This window comes from Osmia bicornis, chromosome 2 (assembly GCF_907164935.1).
Source record: "Osmia bicornis bicornis chromosome 2, iOsmBic2.1, whole genome shotgun sequence".
NCBI classification, from domain to species: Eukaryota; Metazoa; Arthropoda; class Insecta; order Hymenoptera; family Megachilidae; genus Osmia; species Osmia bicornis.
This window is the reverse complement of record NC_060217.1, coordinates 11,795,824-11,820,246: the sequence shown is the minus strand read 5'-3', so window position 1 is coordinate 11,820,246 and position 24,423 is coordinate 11,795,824. Positions and strand designations below refer to the sequence as shown.

At 33.6% G+C, this 24,423-nt stretch overlaps 2 protein-coding genes across 20 annotated transcripts in view; both read left to right on the top strand.

Moving 5' to 3' along the window:
• The first annotated feature begins 363 nt into the window (after nucleotides 1-363).
• LOC114871435 (ankyrin repeat domain-containing protein 39-like) lies at nucleotides 364-8,420 on the top strand. 12 transcript variants are annotated; one of them, XR_003788576.2, is made up of 5 exons: nucleotides 364-644; nucleotides 1,282-1,376; nucleotides 2,719-2,943; nucleotides 5,300-5,413; nucleotides 6,002-6,091. XR_003788576.2 is itself a non-coding variant. In XM_029177319.2 (4 exons), the coding sequence occupies exons 2-4, from the start codon at nucleotides 1,295-1,297 to the stop codon at nucleotides 7,505-7,507; spliced, it is 348 nt and encodes a 115-aa protein (XP_029033152.1). In that variant the 5' UTR covers nucleotides 364-644; nucleotides 1,282-1,294; the 3' UTR covers nucleotides 7,508-7,609. The 12 variants fall into 12 exon arrangements, 10 of the variants coding, with proteins under 10 accessions (XP_029033152.1, XP_029033154.1, XP_029033155.1 ...); XR_003788575.2 differs by having other exon boundaries at nucleotides 367-644; nucleotides 5,297-5,413; XM_029177319.2 differs by lacking the exons at nucleotides 5,300-5,413; nucleotides 6,002-6,091 and adding an exon at nucleotides 7,467-7,609.
• Nucleotides 8,421-12,115: 3,695 nt separating this feature from the next.
• Nucleotides 12,116-24,423, top strand: part of LOC114871438 (nuclear receptor coactivator 2) — a 131,331-nt gene continuing 119,023 nt past the window's right edge. For all 8 annotated transcript variants that reach the window (XM_029177332.2, XM_029177339.2, XM_029177330.2 and 5 more), the window contains exon 1: nucleotides 12,116-12,248. In XM_029177332.2, coding sequence (XP_029033165.2) covers nucleotides 12,220-12,248 — 29 coding nt within the window. In that variant the 5' untranslated portion in view covers nucleotides 12,116-12,219. The remainder of the gene's footprint in view (nucleotides 12,249-24,423) is intronic.

Below are 24,423 nucleotides of genomic sequence, written 5' to 3'. Positions count from 1 at the left end.
TTCTCAGGTCATATTTCCAATTTTATCTTCAAATTTTCTTGTCAGATAAATTTTTATTTAATTAAAATAACTTTAATTAAATATAACTTCATATTTATATATATCATTTAATGTTCATTAAGTAAACAGAAAGAAGAAATGATGACTATTAATATCATATATAAGTTTGTTTAATAAAATTTCTCAAAATTTAAAGATATGAAGATCATTAAGAGTTCCTACATTTCTATTCAATAAAACGTAACATCGATTAATCCAAACATTTAAATACTTTTTATTCTAGAGTTTCATATCGCCCAAGCATTGTTGGACGTATTTTTTTATTGAAAACAGCCCAAATAGGTGTCGCTTAAACATTTTAGGATTTGTGGATTTACAATTAGTGGTAGTTTTATGTGGAATATCTGCACATATGCGCACTTTCGTACCTTTTGTATGTTTGTGTTGAATTATATAGTTATTGTTTTTTGATTGAAGTTTATTTTTAAAGTAGACACATAGAAAATCTCATATAAATTTAAAAGTTCCTACAGCGTTTAATGTGTCAATTTATTGTTTCTATAAATCATCGTTAAAATATAGTACAATTTTTGGTTAAGATTGGGATCCGAAAATTGAATTCCGTACATTGTACATGATAACAGGTGAGTGTAGATGTACTTTTAATTATAAAAGAACATGTGTTAAAAATACGTGGTGTTTATGATACGTGAAATATAATTAAAGATTGTTTTATATCAATTCAATTCCATTTAATACAGAGGTATAGTTTTTCCAATATTTTTATTATAATAATAAAGTTTTCTAGGAAATAAAAATAATTATTATTATTTAAATAAACGTATGGAAAATGTTAATCTTGATATTTTTATATGATTTCGTTTTACATAACCTTCATATGACTTCTATGAGTTAAGAACGGACGAAGATTTATATTTTTTCCGAAAAGTAGTTTAACAAAAAATGAACAGAATGTGAAAAATAAATATTTCTGTTTCTCGTTTATAAGCAAAATGAGATACTCGTGTTTATAGGTTAGGGTCGAAATTCGTGTTACAGTAATGATTCTGATACGTTAAATCAAATGGTGATATTTAATGTGATAAATACATGTATTTCTAAAAATAAGGATTAAGTACGATATTTTTATGTTTCTATGTACTGTTATAAATAATTCATATTTAGGTTCTAAGTACTGTATTATATAAGTTTGATGTATATAAATAAAATAGAATGTTTGTATCTATATTTCAAATATATATATAATAAAATTTGTTTTAGAATAATATCACAGATGCCATACATTTTGGTACGTGGTAATCTTGCTTCATACGGTCATAGATATCCATGGAGGGTTTTAGTATCAGGTCTTAAAGGTATAGTTTCCTTTGAAAGCTTAAGTGTTTATCAAAGTTTATTTTTGTTTAAATTATATGTTAAAACCATAATTTTTTAAAGGCTTGTGCTTTTTATAGTATATGTATACCGCAGTTCACCAGAGTCCATAACTGCGACGCGCAGGTTGGAAGATGGTGGGGGAACGCAGCGAGCTCTCTGCTAATCGCTTTCCACTTCGTTTGGGAGTATCGCCAATCAGGGCGAAGATGCGCACTAGAGCTGCGCGAAGAACGAAAACTTGTCTTTTTGCAGTTATGGACTCTGGTGAACTGCGGTTATATATTATATATTTAATTTTAATTGATATGTTACATGCAATAATGCTTCTACTTTAGTTATAGATAAAATAAAGTTTTAAAAACCAAAATATAGTTGTATTTTTTGCTTTAAACATAAAATAAATTTGCGAGATAGTTTTATAATTATTAATACATTTGTTATAAAAAATTTAGTGTGTAGATTTTAATAAATGTTTATGTCCCAATTTTATTCACATTATAGTTAGGTATTATGTATTTTGTTTATTCACATCTCTTTCTTTACTTGTGTATTGAAATATTTAGGTGTATACATAGTACAGAAATAGTGTTGGGTATGTATAAATATAAATATGTGGTTTTTAACTAATGATTTATATATATTTAAAGTTTTTAAGTTACAAAAAACATTTGTTTATATTACTGCTTTATATGAGTTGCAATATCGTTCATATAATTGGTGTTTTGTAAATTTAACTAAAGTGATATGTCTCCTAAGGCTTCATTGCAGTGATGCGCAGTCATGGGATTTTTTTGACATTACAGCTAGAGATACATATCACGTAATGCCATAGCTGTATACATTACACACCTGAAAGTGACCCGCGTATTTTCTGCAGTTTGTCTTACCTTTACAACAAATGTTGGTATTCTTATAATAAATCGGTTGCACACGTACAAAATAGCAATATATTTTATTAATATTATTTATATACCTAGTATGTATTATATTTCATTAAATTTGAAACTGTCTCCTCCCTTTCAAATTTATGGGGCCCAATGATACCTTCATATGTAAAGAATCTAGGTACGTCATTGAGATGGACCTAGTATTTTCTTATCGTTAGTACGCATGGCCAGAAATCTCACACTGTGTATCACTACTTCATCGTGATAAAACGATTAAAATTATCGTGTATGTACGTCGTAGTTGAAAGAGGGTATAATATTTTCAGTAGAAAATGTGAGATTTTTATAATTATCGTTATTTTATAATGAAAGATATGTATATATCAAGCATCTAAATGTTAAAAATGTGTGATGTTATTCATTTGTGTTGTAGCATCAGATATAGAACAACTAAGTCGTTTTGCTTCTGGGGGATACTGTGATGATTCAACAATAGTATATTTACAACATCCTTGTGTAATATTAACTGCTTTAGAAGTTCTTGGTTACAAAGTTGTGGCATCCTCGAGTACCAGTGTTAAACAAGATTATAATGAATATATGTGGACTATGAGAAAAGATTTCTCTGAACCTGAACCCGAACCCGTTCTTAAGGCAGGTATGATATGATATACAGATTAACCATTATTTGAATAAAAAATGACTTTGCAGTGCAAACAGATATCAATAAAGGATCGATTAGTTTTCGTTATTTGAAAAATTAATTTAGCATTTGTTATCTTTATTTTGTTACTTTGTAAATTAAGAAATTTAAAAAAATTTCGTATTTACACAATGTAGTATGTTATTTTTAAAATAAGGGGGAAAGAAAGTTATTAAATATGTATGTCAAAATTAAAATTATTAGGACCCAGAATTAGAGAATATTTTTTTGGATAAAAAATTATTTATCTGTATGTTTGTTCAGAATATAAACATTTTTTTAAGTTTATTAATTCCATTATAATATGTATATGTATAAAATTTAATTATTAATAGAATTTTATGATATGACACTAATTTATCGAATATGTTGATACACTTGAAGTTTTAGTACTGTATATATGTATACAATAGGTGGAACAGGTGTTTTGTGCTATGTCATATTAACAGTTGAGTCTTATTCTATTATATTATGCTAAATTCGAATCTATAGCGTAAATTGTAATGAATTATTAAAAAATTCAAAGTATTTATTATTTACATTACTTTCATAAAAACCGCAACATTATAAATGTGTTCTACAAAGGTTATGTTTGTTGGTGATTTACGTTTCAATTTAAACAGATAGACGTATAAGTACCGCAGTTCACCAGAGTCCATAACTGCGAAAAGACCAGTTTTCGTTCTTCGCGCAGCTCTAGTACGCATCTTCGCCCTGATTGGCGATACTCCCAAACGAAGTGGGAAGCGATTAGCAGAGAGCTCGCTGCGTTCCCCCACCATCTTCCAACCTGCGCGTCGCAGTTATGGACTCTGGTGAACTGCGGTATATTATTCAATATGTATTGTATTTTATTAACTAATATTTTATCAACTGATTATATGTATTATTTGTAATTTAACGTAATATTTGCATAGAATGTTCGTTATTACGTAAGTCAGTATCAATCGTTTCCCTCGATATTATAAACTTTTATTAATCTTTATTTTGATTAATATACGACAATAATTTTAATTTAATTACAAACATAATGTTTGTAATTTTTAAAGTTGAACATTTATTTTTAATGAATAAGTGAATATTGAAATATGAGATATGTACACTCAATAATAATTTTAATAAATAACATATTGTATTATGTTTCATTAAATTATGTAATTATAATTTCGATGTTGCGCTAATAATCTACTATAATTGTAATTTAAGTTTTTAATTTTTTATGTTTTATATTTATTCTATTATACGAATGTTATATGATTTTGGTTTTGTGTAAAGAATAGAAGCTGTCATGTGTTTATTCTATAAGACTAAAAGCAATAGTTTTATACATATATTAAAGTAAAATATGTATATATGTATATATATACCAATGCAAAAGTACACCATGAAAAAAAGCATGGAATTGTGTAGGGTTACTACAATAAAAAGGTAGCAGGATCTCAAGTAATTGCATTTCATAAATTTTGTGATAAGTTACACATGGAAAAATGTCTAAAATGCCCAAAAGATGTTAAACAACAAGAAACATAAGAATATTTACATGGATAAAAAAATAAATGATGGATGGCCAAAACAAGAACCTTTAGTTTGGGAGTATGAAAGAGATCAAGTATGGACTGAAGTTCATTGATCTCATAGAACTCAAAGAAGAACAAGGAAGATAGTTAATTGAACAAAATAGAAAAAAGAGACAGTTTCACACATAGTGTAATTTTGTATTTGTATTATTTCCTTTTTATGTACCTGTAGCACAGGTTGTCCATTCATGGGCTGATGCCACCTCCAACATAATGTGCCTAAGTTTGTTGACGTTCTATAATCTTAGATAATAATTTCTGTCTACTGATAAGTAATACTCGGGCTTATGTTTACTTTTACAAACGGGTACAAATAAATGAAAAAAGAAATGTAAAAAAAATTACTAATTATTTAAAATAAAATGTAATTTGATTTTTGAACTTATGGTGTTTAACTAAAACGAAATTTGTATACATAAAAACATGTATTGAAATGAATTAAATTTATATAGTTATATAACTCAAAGTTCACAGTAAAAAATATGTTGGATACTATTTTATCGTTATTTCAAAAACTATCATTGAATACTTTTATAGAGTGTGCATACATAAGCAATAATTCTTTTTCTTTTCCCCAGTATAGTACATGGAAAGTTATGAATGTTGATTTTTCTTTTTATTTAATTGGTATATTTAATTATAACTTAGATGTAACATACGGTTCAAATAGAAAGAAAGATAACGTTATACATTTTTGGGATAATATGCTAGATATGTATTTTTTCTTTTAGCAGTGAAAGGCAACGAAGTTTAACAGTCGTTTTAGCTCAACCATGACGCAATCAGGAAATGCACTGATTGAAAAAGTAACCAACATAGTAAACGATGAAGATTACTATTATGTTGGTGTAAGAGCCTCTCCATTTGCATCTGATTGTGTTGTCTTTGGTTTAACTTCCGATGAAATTGTGGCCCTCTCCAAACGTTTTCCGAACTCGGGTTCAGACATGGTCAACGGCGTTCTGATCAGAGGTTTCCATTGCCTATTTTCATTGTTTTTTGTTTTTTTTTTTACATACTGTATTTTAACATCGTTTTTTTTTTGTTTTTGCTATATTGTCATTTTTTATTTTTTGCAATGAAACTTATTGAACTTGAAAATAAATGCTGCAATACATTTTTAAATAATACGTTTCATTTGGATGACTTATTGGTAAAAATAGTAATGATACATTTGTGTAAATAGACTTATGATTTATATTTTGTTTGCTGTACTTTTTGTGTTCTTTCATTTCTTAGAAGTATTTTGGGAATGAAGTATCCTGTATCGTAATCAGATATTGTATTATCTTCCTGCTATTGTAACATAGTTTTCGTTTAAATTTACTAATAAGAATATAAGCACTATTAATATATCTATAAAAAACATGCTAACACAAGGATTCTTATATATAAATATAAGTTTTTTTTTAATTCATGAAAAACATTTATTACAGGTCCAGCATTTTCCATCATTAACGCCCTAGCAGAATTAGGATATAAAGTCATCTGTAGCACAGGAGAGGCTGAAATACTTTGGACGCTGCAAAGGGAATTGTAAAATCAGCAATTATTCTCAGGACTAAAATTAAAAAGGAAAACAAACTCATTCTTATAAATACGTATTTAAAGTATGCGTACCCGGCTTTCATACGCATAATGAATGAAAAATCAGTACGAACTAAGTATTATATTATTTAACTATATATATATATAGCCACACACACACACATATATGGATGAAGTTTCTGTGGAGTAACATACGAGGGCATGAATGAGTGTCTTCAATTTCGTTACCAAATCATGATGAGTATATTTTAACTTCCTTTAGTGATGTGCATTTCTTTTATTGGACGGATTAACATAAGCAAATTTCCAATAATGAATTTTACCATCTTGATGTGTAAAATTCGTAAAAAGTATTTAATAGATTAAAATTATAATCATACATTATTTTATATATTTAAACTATATTAAATATGCTGGTTTATTCTTACAATTTTCAGAAAAATGAAGGTGTTATACAATTTTTCATTAATAATTGTTTTATTTTCTTTCTACAACACGTTACAACACTAATAAGACTGTACGGGTACAATTTTCCAAATTTTCTACATATTTCTTGATTAAAAATACTATGTTACAGTTACTTTGTATCGTATTGCAAGATCGCATAAAAAGCAATTATTAGGTGGCTAACTATACACATAGAATTATCAGATGTGAATTACAAAATAACTTATATTTTTACTAGATATATTTAATCCATACAGAATTAAGATTAGCAACATTTTTGGGGAGAAAACATCACTTCATTTTTGACTTCTACTCCAGCATTTTACATACAAATCATGTTTTGGATGGAATTATATTACTTCAATTTGACTCTTTGTTATCATACATTTATATAGTTTTTATGATGATATATAAAATATGCGGAATCAAAACTATTGTTAATTTTGTGCGATAAGAAAGAAGTATTTGTATTGCAATTAGCATTTATTGTATTAATCATAAAAAGAAATGCTTATTAGCGCAACATCGTGCTTCAGTATGAAGTGAGTAGTGCAACGATTATTGAAATAATCTAAACTTAATAATAATATTATGCAAAGGTCGTCTGTGCGTATAACGGCCTTATTTTCATATAGAAAGTCCGTGTTCATACAAGTTGTAAAATTATACACGTTTATTTTGTGTATACAGAACACACTTTTTGCATATTATACTGTGAATTTATTATAAAATATACGACTTATAATGGTATAAAAATACTTGTTTGTACACTATTATTCGTAACAACAATTACAAATAATTTATGTCATTTTCTATGCAATATAAAATGTATTTATATAGGAAAATAGTGCATTTAAATGCAACTTGTATTTTTTTTGTTTTTTTTTTTTTTTGATAAAATAATAGGTAGACGAGGTTCCTCCAAGTGCATATTGTTAAACACGTGACAAAATGGAGCACCATCATGGTAGTAATGATCGTTATACATGCTGCAGTTCAAATAATAATCACGATGTTCGTCAATCACTTATGGAAATGGAATTTGAACGTGGTATATGGTATGCAGGTAAACAAACTGTGATCTTTTATTATTTAACTACGTCTGTATCTTTTTCTGTGTGATTATCAAATAGAATTGTGTAATTTTCAGCACAATATAATGATCTAGATCGCGTGAAAGCATTGCTGAAGAAAGGTACTCCAGTTGATGCGGAAGATTTTGCTGGATACACAGCGTTACATTATGCTGCTCGAAACGGAAATGATGACATTTGTAAATTTCTAATAGAAAATGGTGCAGCGGTGAATGCACGAACACGTTGTGGACGTGCTACACCTTTGCATAGAGCAGCAATGCAAGGTCACTCCCAAATTGTTCGACTTTTATTAAAATCGGGTGCAAACCCTAATTTACAAGATGCCGATGGTTGTACCGCCTTACATAAAGTACTTGTAACGACACCTTCTATACCAGTTTGTAAGCTTTTGGTACCGTGCACCGATTTAACGTTGCAGAATAACAATAAGCAGAGTGTAGAACAATTGACACAAGAAAAATGTCCTGAAATCTTACAGTTTATATCAACTTATGAGTAAAATTATATTTTAGAGCCATCATAGTTATATTTTTAATGACCATTTTTTGTGTAATTTTTTTATTCTTACAATGAATATGATTACACAAAATGTGTCTTGTTGAAACAACATATAGAACTCAAACACGAAACTTATAAAAATAAAATTTTATATATTTAATGTTTTATAAAATTACATAATATATGAGACTTAAGTGAGGAAAGATAATTTTGTTCGAGTAAAATATTATTCGATGAAATAATAAAGGAATAAATGTGTAAATAACGTTGATGGGCACGCATCATCATTTGTATTTCCTTCCATGTGCTTGCCAGAACGGAGAGGGTCGTGCACTTGATATTGAATCGTTCGTGCGTGGTCGTATATATTCGGAATCGTTCGGTAGTTATCGTTGAGGTTCGACAGTATTCGATGATTTGCGGTACGTGAAGCGCAGTACGGTCGCTGAAGCCCCCTTGCGATACATAGTGGTGCCACCTAGCGGAACACTTCCCGTCTTCTGTACGGCTGCAATCGTTGCATGGAGTCAGTCGTTTCACGAATACCGCGGGTAGTTTGCGCGAAGGCTCGCCGCCGCCTTTAACCGTTGTACGACGGATCGTCCGTCGTTTCGCGGTCCGAGGTTCGTCCGCGTGTCTTCGACCACCTTTCCCGCCTGGATTTTTGTGTGGTTTTACTCGTCGGATTTGAGTGACAATCGCAAGCGATGTAACCGTGCCCTGACGTCACACGGCTAATCAAGTGCACACACGAACACAAACATAGGCGCGCGAGCGCCTGCTACTCGTATCCGTATACACGGATGGTCTACGCAGCCTGCACGCAGTATACTACGTACAAACACGTATAGGGCTGTGCACACGGCCAAACTGATAGAGAACGAAGGAGAGGGAAGAAACAGTGAGATCGCGAAAGACAGAGGAGAAAGAACGGAAACAGAGAGATAAGAAAGAAAGGAAGATATATATGTATATATATATATATGCATGCGTGTATATATATATATATATACACGTTACGTAGCGTGAAAACGGTATTAGAGAAAAGAGGTGAGGCGTAAGACGCATACAACGGAGGACATTTCACACTGGCACATACATCTATACGTGATTAGTGAGTCTTTCGTCTTTGTAAAACACTGTACGCAGATAATTATTGGTGAAAAAAGACAGTGAGCTTGGACGTTTGTTCGATTGTGATATTGGGTAATCGATTTTTCTCGAATCCCGTGTTTTTGTGTCTCTCTGTAAAAGATTTCGCATTTTCGACACGTGCAAGACAAGGCTGTGAAATAGAATAAAGAAGAGGAGGAAAGAGTGAGAGAGAAGTATCTACATCTCGTGGCGCCCCGTTGTGTTTTTCTACGGAAAGCTGTGCTCGGAACCTGCGTGAACTCTCAGAGTGGAAGAAAACGTTTGGTAGGGAGTAAACGGAAAAGTAGAAAAAAAAAAAGTTCCTCGCGGATGACGAATGATAAAAAAATTCTTTGCGGGTTTCTGTTGGTTTGAGATTAGTGAAATCGACGAAGAAGCGAGCGAAGCCTGAACTGGAACGGAGTCCGATGGACGAGAACAAGTTTTATCCTAATCGAGTCGGTCAGTTGAGTGTAAGAATTTTGTGCTTTATCGTTAACGCATTTCCTTGCTGTTATGTGAATTTTTTATCGGGAGCGTTGAAGTGTGTACGCGTGACACGGTTGCGGGTGTACCTTGTTCGTACGATAATAAGAAAGTGGGGTCTCTGCCATGTTCCGTTTTTATTAACTTGTCGGACGGTCCACTGCTTTGAGAGTCAAGTTCGTCGCGCTTCGCTGTACGCGCCGTGTCTGGCGCGCGCATATTTCCTCGCGCTTTCAGTTGCGCTCCGCGACAAGCTTTCTAATCCAAGTGAGATGAAACATTTCCTCTCGGTGATATAGAAAACCATCGGTAAAGTTAATTTTCAATTACGCCAGTGAAACTTTCGATTCACCACGTTTTCCACCTTTTTCACCTTCATTTTCATCACAGCTCTTCTAAATAGTTATTTCAAAACTTCATTAACTATTATCGATGACTGCAATTTAATAAATTCTATATTCCTATAATCGTATCTTTAAAAACAAAACACTTCCAGAAACATCAATCTTAAAAAAATTTGTTACTTCTTAATGATTTATATAAAAATTAACCTTAATGGTTTAAATTTGATTGTATAGTATAAAAAATTGAACAAGTTTATTGTTTGAACGTATTTGCGATTGATGAGCCCTGTTCTTGTAACCTTTATCTCTGTTTCTTGTCTGGTCGACGGTAACGAACCACTTTGTCATATGGGTCATTTGTTTCTGTGCTTCCTAAATACAGTTTCTTCGGATTTATTTCGGATTGTCAGAGGAGTGATTGAATTGTATGGAAAAGTAGTGGGCATGGTTAGAGAATGTGAGCGTCGACGACAATATCGATCAACTTACGTGCCTAAACGTGCCTCGGTCTACATATGTTCGGCGGAAGCAGAATGGGGTGTGGACATGCGCATATACAGACCATTGTATTAGTAGTGCGTCGTCAAGTGCGACACCATGTGATGCGCGAGATTATGAAACAACAATAAACCCTCGTTCTTTCAGAAATACTTGATGCTCAATAAATTAACAATACATCAAATTAACGCAAATTGATTTTTTAAATTGTTTTTTTTTATAATAAAATAGTAATTTCAATGGAAGAAACGGTTGTCTAGGTGTCAGATATTGTCATAACCTGGTCACACCTATGCGCCGAAAAAATCGATAAAAATTTGCAAAGCATGACACGTGAATACGTAATAATTATTTAAAAATCATTAGCTTATCGTGAATGTCAAGTTCATATTTTGTCGCTACAATTTTACTTTCTTCTTTAGTCGACGCCACGCAACACTTTGAATCATAGTTAAATTATTATTCTTTGTTTAGCATTAAATTCAATAACAAAGTAATCGTAACCTTCTTTAACAGCTATGTTTCTTTTTTATTTAGGATCGGCAAGATTACGAAGGTTAGAAGATCACCCGAAACGGAAATTCATCGAGGACGGAAGAAGCTTCTTCGATTTGATCGTGAGAAGGCGATTTCTAAAAGAAATAATAATTCTACGGCGCCTGGAAGAAAAACGTTTCTCTCTCGGTGGTATCTTCGTAGAAGATATCTGTCATTGAATATTTACAGGAGATATTTGGAAGTTTGGAAAAGGAGAGAGAAAAGCGACGATGCTTCTGTGTAATGAGAACGACGCTACGGGCTAAGAAAAAAGACAGGGAACGCCTGAGGTTTCTATTCTTCGCCGGTAGATTACGCATACGGTTAACGAGAAGGAGACACAAATATCTTGGCTTGCACGTTAGCGAGCGAGAAAGTAGCGTGTCGAAAAGTGAACTCGATATTCGAGGACGAAAAGGAAACGAAGGTGTGACGGTGCTCGGTCGATAAGGAGAGTTCTAAAGTGTCTCCCGAAGACCGAGGGGAAAGGAAAAAAGTCTACTCCGATATAATATTTCGCGGTAGTGAATTTCGACGGCGAGGCGCGAAAATATCCGTCGAAAGTACATACTCCGAATGTCGGTTAACGAAGAGGAAAAATACGATAGAACGATGCGATTAAGAACGCGTGTTTTGTACGTGAGTGTCGGTGGAGGGAAAGAAACTATTCGCCTTCGTTGATTTTCAACACGAGACCGAGTGATGAATTCTTTCGAACATTCGAATTACTAAGTATTTCAATTCGACGGTGTTTAAAAAAAGAAAGAAACAAAACGAGAGATTCCAGGGATTTACAAATTTGGAAAGTGCTTGAAAGGTGGTGATAATTTAGTGGTGCATTTGTTGATCATTTGTTCACTGGTGATATTTCGTATTGTTTGGTGGTGCGAAAGTGTGGTGGTGGAAGAGGTTGGTGGTGGTGGTGGTGGTGGTGGTGGTGGTGGTGGAGGTGGTGGTGGTGATACACGTGTAAAAAAGAGAACACTCAACTGTGACTCTTAACTCATTACCACGGATCTCCCTCGGCAGTTTGACACCACAGCCATCCTCGATGAGAGGAGGCACATGTCCATTGCTGTCGCTGAAAATGCAGGGTGAGTTTGCATCATTCTTTCTTTTCTAACCTTACCTTAGGAGAAGATTTTTTCTTTATTTTATCCCAAAATAATTAAATACAATTTAATAAGCAAAATTTCAAAAACTGTACGAAGGGTTCCAATCTTCCCCTTCGTACCATTCATTATATCACAGAACGAACAGATTTGTATACGGTGAATGTATGCAGTTTGCATTCTTTGTTTACGTAGGCGATTCGACATCACGGTTTTATTATCCTTTATAGCGGCACAAGTCCGTACGTAGGGTTTGCACATGTTGCACACGCTGGCCAGAGTTAAGATGTAAAGTAAATGGAACTGTTACTGTAGTTGCTTAGCACAATTAACCTCTTAAGTGAAGAAATTACGCGAACGAAAGTTTTATGCATGTTTCCCTTTAACACTTTCGCTCTTAATGAAATTTCATTTTCTCCCCCTGGAAGCGTTATACATGTTTTTTATTTTATTAGAAATGTCTTTTGTGTCTATTTTATATTATTGGTCATTGATTAATTTTGTGTACATTTTTTTATATGGTACATCAAAAGCATTGTTGAATATTTTTTATGCCGACGCACCAGGTGTGTCTAGAAGAAATGTGTATTTATTTCATAAATGAAGCTCTCATTTAGTTGAAACTTATTGCAAGATATTAATCATCCACTAAGGGTTCTATAAATGGATTTGATACATTTTTGTGGTCTTTGTTATCAATCATTTTTGGGCATGCCCTTTAATATTTATTAGAAATAAATATTCCCATTTAAAAATTAATAAAAATCGTTCTCCTCCAGCTTAATTAAAAATTTCTCTCAAGTTTCTATCTGGTAGATTTTCTGAGGTGTAGAATCAATGCGAATACTCTGCCGTGCGGTGAATTCAATTTTAGATTACTATATTAGGCGTTTGGTAGTCGGCACCGATTGTAGGTCATTTACACACGAGTATGTTTCTAATGTTATACATATTCCTAATGTTTCACTCGCGACACAATGATCGATAGTTCGATCGGGTTAGCAGAAAAGAGGGCAGGGAAGATTTCTGAGGTCATAGAGAAAACGGTTCACGCAAAAATCCGATCGCAGAACAAAAATGTTGCTGCGTGTTTCTTACATTAAATTAATGGACGGCTTCGAAGGATTCAACGTGCCAGATGATCTGTCCGGGTCTGTGTACATATCTTGATTCGTTCTTGGACATCTGCTGCATCGAGAAATAATTTAAAATAATATTTTCGTTGCGTCACTGGTATCTGGTATAATATATGACAGTCGTAATTATTGGGAATTTTATTATTCGTACTCTGTTTATGTTAATCTTTTGAGTGTTCGTTGCAATAAGAGTGGTGACATTTATTTATGACTTACATTCCTAGTATTTATTATAAATACTATGGTAATTTTTATGGTAAATAAGTGAAAATTAATTTAAAAGGATTGAAAAGAATATTCTCTAAGCATAATTCGGTAGTGACGAGTAAAAGTGATAGAAGAAATTTTTTGTTTGTTTTTCAGATGTTTAGAAAAATTTTAGCTCGAAATTATACGACAATTGCAAAATGTAATAAATGAATTTTTTTTTAATTGTATTTGAAAATAATTTTCAAGATTTAGCAGGAATAAATCGAAATTCCATTATTTTCAATTAATTATTGAAATTATCCTCGTCAAAAGCAACATGAGATTTGTATAACACATTAAACCTTCGTTTTATAATTTATAAATATCTAAAATATAGATTATCTATATTTCCGATATTTCAGTAACAATATTGCTTCTGATATTTCATATTTTACTAGACTTTTCATATTTTATATATTATGAGAAATAATAAGTTTCTATTAAATTTTAGTTTTAAAAATCGCTCTAAAAATAATTCCTCCAAATGGAAATATTTCTTCACATGGAAATATATGTTTGATATTTTATATTTTATTGAAATAATATTTCTTTGAAATGATTAAAAGTCTTTCGCCAAATTTTAATTTTCTAAAACTACAAAAGCACATATCTTAGTAAATTAATTTGTATAGCTTCTCCAGAAACCTCAAGTCATTTGGTTCAATTTTACATGAGGTATTTTGATTTAAACGATGAGCGAATAATTTTGTGACCCACTGTATCTAGTGTCTGATATTTTGTCTGAGTCCTCCATAGAAAGAGTTAACCCATTGCCAGAAAACGGAGACTATCAACGTAAATTGCCTGAAGAAAAAGAAATTACAAATGAAATGTTACAACGTTGCAACACTGATCCTTAATGTCGTGAAATTGGTTCCATTTTCGAGTATAAATAGTATAGTAATAGCTTCATTAGAATTTTCAAAGGTATTCTTCTACACGAGCTGCGGTTTCCGCCAATATATATTACATAGTCTTTTAATATTTAGCATAAACATATTCGCGTGTAATCCTTCAAATAGCTTCTCCGTGTCCCCGTTCGCGTGCACAGAAATACATACACAAATTCTTCTCACGAAGAAGCAGGGAAGAAGAATAAAGGAACGGTGTATCATCGTTCGTTGTATTTGAGTTAAAAAATTTAAGAGCTCTCTTTCCCTTTGAAAGGTTGAATTGTGCCGACACCTGCTACTCTCCTTTTATCCCCTTCTTTCTTTCTTTGTTTTCCCTTTTTTTTCCTGTTTTTTCTCGAATGAAACCTTTTGCATCCACGTTCTTCCAGTTTATACCGAACCTATCTCGAGGCTCACCTACCTGAGATACATACCTTTCTTCGTATCTCGAAAGGTCCCGCTGGTATATTGGATGCCTAAAACTATCTCATCGCTTGTCTGTTGTTCCTCGTGCTTCTATCAATATTAACACTTTCGCTAACGAAACGGGTTATCAGGCGTTTCTCTGCTCCATAGTTTTACATCAAACGACCACATTTCTGACATTTCTAGCCGCTTCTTCATTATCAATCATAAGTTTGTCAGCGAAAGCTGTTAAAAATCTGATTAGTATCTTCATTTCGAACAAATCTTATCTATTGTTTTCACAATGTTTCGTTGTTTCTATTATCCATCATTTTTAGTATCTAATATAAATGTTTCTAATTAGATAAGCCAAGAATTCCGAATAACATGGGCGATGAATTTCTATACAAATGCTAGCTAGATTTCCACTTGGAATGCAAACAGTTTTTTATTTATTCTATACATTAAACCGTATTTATTTCGAACTAACATTGTAAATAGTAACATGAAATGAATGATAAGAACTGTAGTCTAGAATTCTTGTTCCATTCAAAGTATTTAAGATAACAACATCGTAGTGAACTGGTATCTCGAAGGTACACTTGGATTCGTAAAGGGGTTAATACCCATTCATCGATTTGAAATTCCAAACAGTTTAAACGAATTGTATAATTGCTCTATTTTAATGCGCGATTTCCAAGTATCGTTGAATAAATAAACTAGCACGTCTAATATTACCAGTTTTCCACCGTATGCAAACATTTATCCTTGTTTTTTACGATAAAAATAACGCGAAAGTGAATAATCGCGCAGTGCAGGCGATTTTCTCTGTTGGTGAAACGATAGGAACATTTTTAGACACTATTAGACAACTTCTGATAAGAAGTTGCGTAATGATATATATTTCCTCTGCTTTGTACTAGCAATCGATGCACAGTGTATACTTGCGTAACGACCAATAGAAACAACACGAAATTTCAATCGATTCTTGCCTAACACTAATCGATATTTCACGTACATATTTCCCTTTTATCAATGGGAAAGAATTTGTCGAATACATGGTAAAATTTTTGATTATTATTCTTTTTCGCCGAATCGCCGATATAATTTGATGACACAAAAGTATCGCAAAATTGCACTTATGGCATATTAATATGAAGCTTAAAATTTGGTGAAAATGATTAACATTATCAATGTAAAATGAATTGATGACGTAAAAATATCGCTTATGGGATATCAGTTCGAAGCTTATAAATTCATAATTTATTATCTCAACAAGTTTGTAAACGTTGCGAAGCAAATTGCCTCGGGAAAGTATATACAGAGTTAAATTTGGAAATCCGAAGAAGGATTAAACCGATACGCTTTTATGTGGTTCGTATAATCACCGACTCTTGTTCGTCGAGGATGTATATGTTTTATTAGCTCGTAAATAAGTGCTTAGAGAAAACCTTTTCCGTGCGATGGTGGGTAACATAGAGTACATTTGAAAATAACAGCCTCCGTAACGAATTCCTTGACTCGCTTTCAGGCTCGCCGAACGAAGGATAAATGACACGGCAGGCAGCCACACTCGCGTGTCTCCCACGTATCAATTCTCTGTGTATTAAACGAGATGCAATAGCGTATCGAAAAACAAGACGTATCCACAGGTCGTCGGCGAGGAAATTGTAGAGGCACGCGAAACATAAGATATACAGAGAAGTCTGGGGACACAAGCGTCTCTCCTCTCTCTCTCTCTCTCGTCCGACGTAGCTGGACTGATCGCGGAGTGTCGCGTGCGAGGCACATGTAGCGAAATAGAAACTTGGCTCGTTGTTGCGTGGGCGTGCAAAGTCCGTGCAACTCGCAGCTATATAACTGATTCATCATCAGCGACATCGTTGTATCCATCGGAGGAGGCAAATACACTTTACATGAACGGTTCGAAGTAATTAAATCTGTCTCGTTCATCAGCGACTAGCAACCGTCATGTAGCGTGTATAACAGGAGGGACAGGAGGAACGAAGCGAGCATCGTGTAGTCAGAATAGAACGATCGTTAATCGCGTCATTGTTCGTGGCCCGTGTCACGATCATCGTGCGTTCCATCCGGCGCGGCGATGTAACTCCTCGCTCGGAGCGCGCTGGAACGCGGAAACGGCGTTGTGTCTCGGTAAAGGAATCGATCGAAGTGACGATCGATAACGTTAGATTGTTAGATACAAAGTGGTGATAGGGTGTAACCAGGTAGAGACCCTGGATAAAGTGCAAAAAGGTCGGGGAGGAGACGAAGGGAAAAGCAGACGAAATAACCGTACAATGGAGTAGAACTTGAAAACGTAGAAAGAAAATTCAATATACCATTTCTTTTCCGCTTAAAATGTCGAATTTTATCAAATTCGTTTAGTTAAGAAGAGCAAAGAGGAAGAGAAATTCAAATTTCGCGCCAAAAATGATAAAAAACTTTGACATGGTACCACCCGAACTAGAAGCAATGGCTGTAACATTACTACATTATTTAATAGCTCATATCATTATTAAGTATTAAGAAAGGAGTCCTATAACTGTTTTTGGACTGTTTTTCCTTATTTTTGGTAGGCCAATGTTCGTCGAATAGCGACTAACGTGTAGTAATGTCACGTGGTCGGTGGCGAGCGGAGCCGAGGGCCGAGACGAAGTGAACCGAATCCCGCCGAAGCATGCCGCGTCGCACCGCGCCACGCCACGCCACGCCGCGGCAGTCTGGGATATAGATCCTCCGGTGTACGATGCGATGTTGCCAAGTCATTGCTTTGGAGCCGGCCGGCTATTCGACCGGCCGACTCCGTTCGTTCGCTTGCTTGCTCACTCGCTAGCTTGTCCGTCTATCCGTCCGTTCGTCCGTCTGTTCGTTCATTCTTTCGTTCGTACATCCAATCGTACGTCTGTTTCTACGGGAAAAATAGCGTTGCCTTGGCTTTCTTTCCCTGCCTTGCCTTGCCTTGTCTTGCCTTGCCTTGCCTGACTCACACCCTGACCGCCTTTCCTTTCGCGAAAATACCATTAATTTTCGATCACCGTGTCGAGCGTATCTTTTTTATTTTTCCTCTCGCTTACTGACCGAACGGACGACGTCGCAAGTCGTCGTCGTCCCGTGCGCGCGCGCCGTTGATGTAATATTCCTTTGTTTCGGCCCGGTTCCAACGTTTCCTTTTTATCGGACAATTTACTGAACCGCATCGATTCGATTATCTAAAAGAGCCAGACTTCCTTATCTGTACAATTATATTGTACGTATTGAAAATTAAGAGTATTCGTATTAATGTTTGTAATTGATTCCCTGTTACCATTATTTCACACTTCCGTTCAGAAAGGAATGGTGACCAGCGGGTTTGCTAGCAGGAGGAAAAAAAAAGGATGTGGCAACGTATTATTTCTAAAGTACCTATACAAAAATAGCGTGAGGTGGAAATATACCGTTATGTATTCTGTATGTATATGTTTATTATGCGTAAACTTACACAACGCATCATTAGTGTATGCAATCATTTGTTGCATAACGCATAATGAATTAGTAATCGTTCCCAGAGAAAAGACAGTTTACAGTACGTGTAATCTGTGTAAATGGCAAGTACCGTTTTCTCGGATAACACGCTACCAATTAATTTAGATTCGTGAAGGTTCTGTTGACCTCGGTTTCAGTATTTCGAATACTTTTTACGTAATTTGGTCTTCTAAATCCACAGCCGGTATTTAGAACGTACCGTTATCACGAACAGTGCTTGTTTGTTTCTCGGAGTCCCTCTGGATTTAAATTTACAGTGCGCTTTGTTTTAGGAAGAGCGTACCAGTTGTCTGCGACATATTCTGATTAAAATTACCGCAGGTTTAATTTCATGTACTTTAATTAAACGCGCCCCCCCTTTTTTTTTTTTTAAATCTAAATTAGTACATTTACCATATTGCAGAGTAAACATTTTGTTGTTAACCATACACAGCAAACAGCTACTTTTTAAAATTACTTATTTGTAATTTATTATGTTAAATAAGAGATTACTATGAAGTAATTTAATTAGTCTTTACAAAATCACAGTATAAAGTGTAATATATCTATTTTATTTTGAAACATCTGTTTTACGGAGAAATAAACGGGGAAAGCGTATGATTAATCGTGGTTATAGCATTAAACTCAAGGACTATGTAATACTTCTTTAAAGGCCAGTTGTAGATGCGAAGATTTCTGACACTGAATCGATTTTTATCCAAGTTTAACAATTCATACATATATATTATGAGAAGATTAATAAAATTCCATTTATCGTTAATAAATTCAATTAATTTATGTTATCGAAATAAATAGTTTAAAAACTAATTAATTTCATTGAGAACGCATGAAAACAGTTTGGAAACCCCCTGTTATCAAAACTGTCCGGAGCCGTTTCTAATCTGGTTTGGCGCGAAGTGAAAACATTACTAGTGAACTTGATTACATGACGTGGAAAGTCTACTTTTGACTTTGCATTCTCGTCTTCTTTTTACTTGTTTTCAGTTAATTTCATTGAATAGCTACTTTCAATTAGTCAAGATATTTGCTTATTCATAACTAGATAAGTGTGTAGACGGTGTGTGCGTGTGTGTTAAAGTTACGAGATTATGCGAGTTTCTTCACGTGGAAAACTCTCAAATCGTCGCCGTTGTCGGCAGAGTGTGACACGGAATTGCGACGTTGCCAATGTTGCAGCCACTCAAGGGCAGTTCACACCGTGTCACTGTTACCTGAACGAGTAATCGCATTAATCTTGTCATGCGCAATATTGACGCCGTCAGTTCGTTCGTATTTTAAAGAATAAAATCACACGTATATCTTCGAACTTCATAGAAATCATTTATAACATTCTGAAGTGTTCGATTAAATGGACCGATTCAAGGCTCGTATATTCGTCATTTCGAGACATATCGATCTAGGGACTTTATGGTTTCACTAGGAACACTACGGTGTCAAAGAAAATTAACCGCTTTTCGCTATTGATCGAAGCGTGAAATTGCTAAAAAGTAGAATTATGAATAATTTATGACTGAAAACATTTTGTTTAATGTTTAATACAGACTTTTCTGTACAGATCGTTTTCTAGGTTAGTGAAAACAGAGGATCTAGTTACTAGAGAATTTTAATAAATTAATCAGATATGGGAAACGAAGGAAAACTACGTAATAACTGAAAGCGGTTATTAGATACTGTTGAACGATATTTAATAGAAAATAATAGTAAATTTTTGTCGATAATTGAACGAGTAATCTAATTACCTATAACGCGAAATGAAGAAAAGAGAAAATAAAGCGGTCGCAATGAAATTTAGAAAATTTGCTTGCCGAGGTACACATGTCTCTGTAGAATAAGCTTTTTGAACGAAATGATTTAGTCTAAAATTAGAGGTGATTTATGCACGTTGGATATGAATCATTTAGGATGGATTTAGGGTTTTAGGATCGAGGACCGACACGGAGATCTAATTTGTAATCTTGTTCCTTGCTTCTGAAAATAGTAATATCATATGGAAAAGCCTAAGATAGTCGAGCTGTTGCGATGCGGTAATTTCTGCGACAAAGACGGTTAATTTTTTTTTAAGCGAGAGTCAGATCGAAAATATCGATGAAACATCGTGGACATCGATTTTTTCAATCCGTTAAGCATTGTGTTTTGTGCCGGTTTTCGATACGAAATTCGATATAATAGTTGCACGCGATATCGATTTTCCTTTATTTTCTGTATAGAGTTTCAACCATCCGGATTATACCGTATCGAATTTAATTTCAATTTTATGTCACGTGGATACGAATTTGAGATTTCAATCATACAAGCTGTCCAATATTATTCCAAGAAAATTCCCTTTCATTTGACTATGCTTATAATTTATTCATCATTCAAATAATAATTTACAACACTTTTCTTTTTTCTTTTTGCCTATCATTGAATTAATTTCTGAGACCATTGAAAGTGTAATAAATATAGTATAATTAAGTATTAGAATGTAATTTTTCCACCGATTTATAAACATTTATCATAAAATTTCATAAAATTTAAGAATCAGATAGTTCATAATATTCTTTTAAATTTTTCTATCAAATTAAATGTTAGAAAATGAAACTTGACGGGGGCGAAAGCATTCATTTGTATTGTATAAAAACATCGTTGTTTAAGGTTAACGATACTTTCAATTGAATCCGTGCCCGTGAATTTCGATTCCTTTACAGTGAATAAAGCAGTAACTCGTAAATCTTTCGGGTTATCGCTTTCTCCTGCAAACAGATATGTACGTTGGTAATTAATGTCTTGATGAGTAAAGAAGAGCAACGGCGGCCGGAAGGCTGTTGTATACCGGAGATGTTTGTAGCCGTACAAAAGGCTGTTGTACTTACATATCGTAGACGCGTGGTGTTGTCGCGTGTGGAGAAAGTGGAGTAATTTAGGTAACCTTATTATTGCTTTTATTGTTGTATAACAAGTGTAACCCGCGCCACCGGAGTGGCCCATTAACAGGATGCGTGGCATTGAAAAATAATTACACCACGCGTTTAAACGATCAGAAAAATTTCTTCGCCATATTTCCGTTTTATACCTTTCCACTTTTTGCTCGCTCGACACGGCTTTAGATAGGAGACGACTCTCTTCTCAGCTTGCGTTACGCGTACAGAATTAATCCTTTCCCCGTGAGCGACGTATATATACGTCCGGTTAATTGCAAAAAGCGAATGTATACAGTTACCAATCTCAGACGTTGAATTGCTACCAAGACATAATGAGAAACTAATTTTTTCTGAAATTATTGAAATAACAATGGGTTCTCGAACTGCAAATAAAGACACTGAAAGTTTTGAAAATAATTTTAAAATGGCCGAAGATGGAAAAAGAAATTGATTAATTTAAAAAATATTTTAGGGAGGGATTAAACCTTTCATAATTTGAAATTTTTTACTTTTCTTGATGTCGAAAACTTCTCAGTCGAAACTTGAATAGTTAAAAAGATATCTTAGGGGTATACCACTAGTCTCTCCTTAAGATATCTTTTGAATTAATTAGTTTTCGATTTAAGTAGCTTACTAATTTTTTGCAAAAAATAAGAAAATGGATCGATTGACGCGAATGAAGTAGACACTTCCATGGTCTAGTATTATGGCAGGTACATATAATGCAGGATGCAGTGAAAGGGATAAGTCGTGTTACTTTTCTGTTTTGCTCCAATTGGCCATATGTGGTACTCGTTAGAAAAGGTCTTTCGAATGCAGTAAATGATCTTTCCTTTTCCTGTATGATACTGTTCAAATGATTGCTTAATTTCTATATGATGCAGTTTACGGATTAAAGTGTCCATGTTTTAATCCGATAGGATATAAATTATACTTATGCAAAAATATTCAAATAAATTGAAACATAATTGAAGAATAAACGTACAAGGTTTTATTTTGAATTTTTATTAGTAAAATCGGCCTTGCATTCGATGTGTTAAACAGTAATATTCACACGAAGCACAGTATAATGTAGCGGTCGTATTAATTTAAGTATAAAGCAAAAGCGGGTGACATATCATCCATGTCTTTTGTGTAACTATTTCTAAGGAGCGTATGAGGCTTACCGTACGAGACAAATTATATCACACGCGGTGTACTTAATATACGAGGTACACGTATGTCGCTCTCGAGTTATCTAAGTCCTTTTTGTCGTTTCAACTAGATAGCGGCTGTCGTTCGCTCTTAACTAATCAGATATCTCTCATCTGCTCTTGGCTATCTGGCCATGGTAATTAATGTTATAGATCATATCAAAAATCGAGTTACAGGTAGAGGTGAACCGATAACAGACTATGCTTGTAAACGAGTTATTAGCAATTAAGTTTCCACTTTTTACATTTTTCTTTTTAATTCGTCGACAGGTCTGACCGGCTGTAAAGACCGTGAATACTGAATACATAGTTTTTCTTAGTTTCGAGTAAATATCGACGGTAAATACCGGAACAAAAAGGAACAAGATCTTTCGGAGGGATAAGGTATAAATTGGTACTACATAGATTATTAAATTGATGCAGATGATAATTACATTAAAAATATTATTTATTAATTTCGGAGCAGTGGAACTGGGTCAATCGTGACCTGGACGTACAAAAATATTCAGTCATATCTCGATTAAAATTAGACATATCATTTCAAAATATGTATTAGGTGTACAAATTAATTCGGTGCCTTCTTAATTAACATTTTTAATTTGAGTATTTTCTCGCGGGTTTGAACATTTGAAAAGTGACAAAACGACATAATAACAATAAAAAATTATTTCAATAATTGGAATTATCCTAGCTCTTTAAAAATAAATCTTTAATTAAAATAAAGAAAAGTACATCTAATATGTAGGAAGTTGTTGCAAAATACGTTAATGATTTATCAGATTAAATACACGATTATTAGATATCTCTTATTAGTTGTAAAAGGTTCTCAGGATGAATATTTTTTCAATTACAGAAGGTATAATCCTGTGCTATCGTCGTTTAGACTTTTAATACAATAAAAGTCCGAATTCGAAGGAATTTATAGGATTCGATGAATTATTAACGCCTGGTTTCCTCGGTTAATTACTACAAATTACCTTTTATCCCCCCCCCCTCCATTTATTGTTAATATCCAAGTATGAGTCGCTGAAAACTAATTCCGTCTATTGAAATGTTAATTCTTGATAATTATCATTTTATTTCCTCTAATACGTTATCTGCCGGCAATCGTAACAGCATGTTATCTTCCATTGCATTGTATCGTCCGGTCTTAAAATAGTTTGTAACGCCTATTCTTAACTTGCCACCGCTAGAGTGGAAGAAGAAATGTAATTCTCTTACTGTACGCGAATCTATGTTTATTTATTCATCTCACTTGATTTCAGTTGTTTTACAACAAATCGATGATACTAAGCAGACACGCGACACTTTTAGCGGAATAAAAATTTTACAAATTTTCCATAACTTGGAAAGATATTGAATAGATTTTCGTTGGTTAACGTTTACAATTGTTTTTTCTGTCAATTGAAATTTCTAAACAATAATATATTATTTTATTAATATTGGGAAGTACTAGCCTTTCTTGAGCAAGTTTATATCCGAAGAAAACTCCAGTTTTTCCGAATATTTATTTTTCCCAATTAATCATTTAAACGTTTGACTCAACGAATGGTTATACATATATTAAAGTCGAACCCTCGATAAATATTCTAGAATTTTTCCAGATTTTTCGAAAGCCAAGAACAGTAAAAAAATTATTCGTTGACACAAATGCGATCCAGGTTTTCCATGGAAGTTGTAAAAAATGTGTTTGCCCACAAAGGGTTTATATTTGGCAAAATTTATAGTGTAAAATATATTCGATTCTTAAGCAGTTAAATTACGTGCTTCGTATTCTAAAGAATAACTTTGAAATTTTACCGGGTATGGGTATGTTGAATAAATATCTGTTTGTGCTTATAATTGCAGCGGTTGAT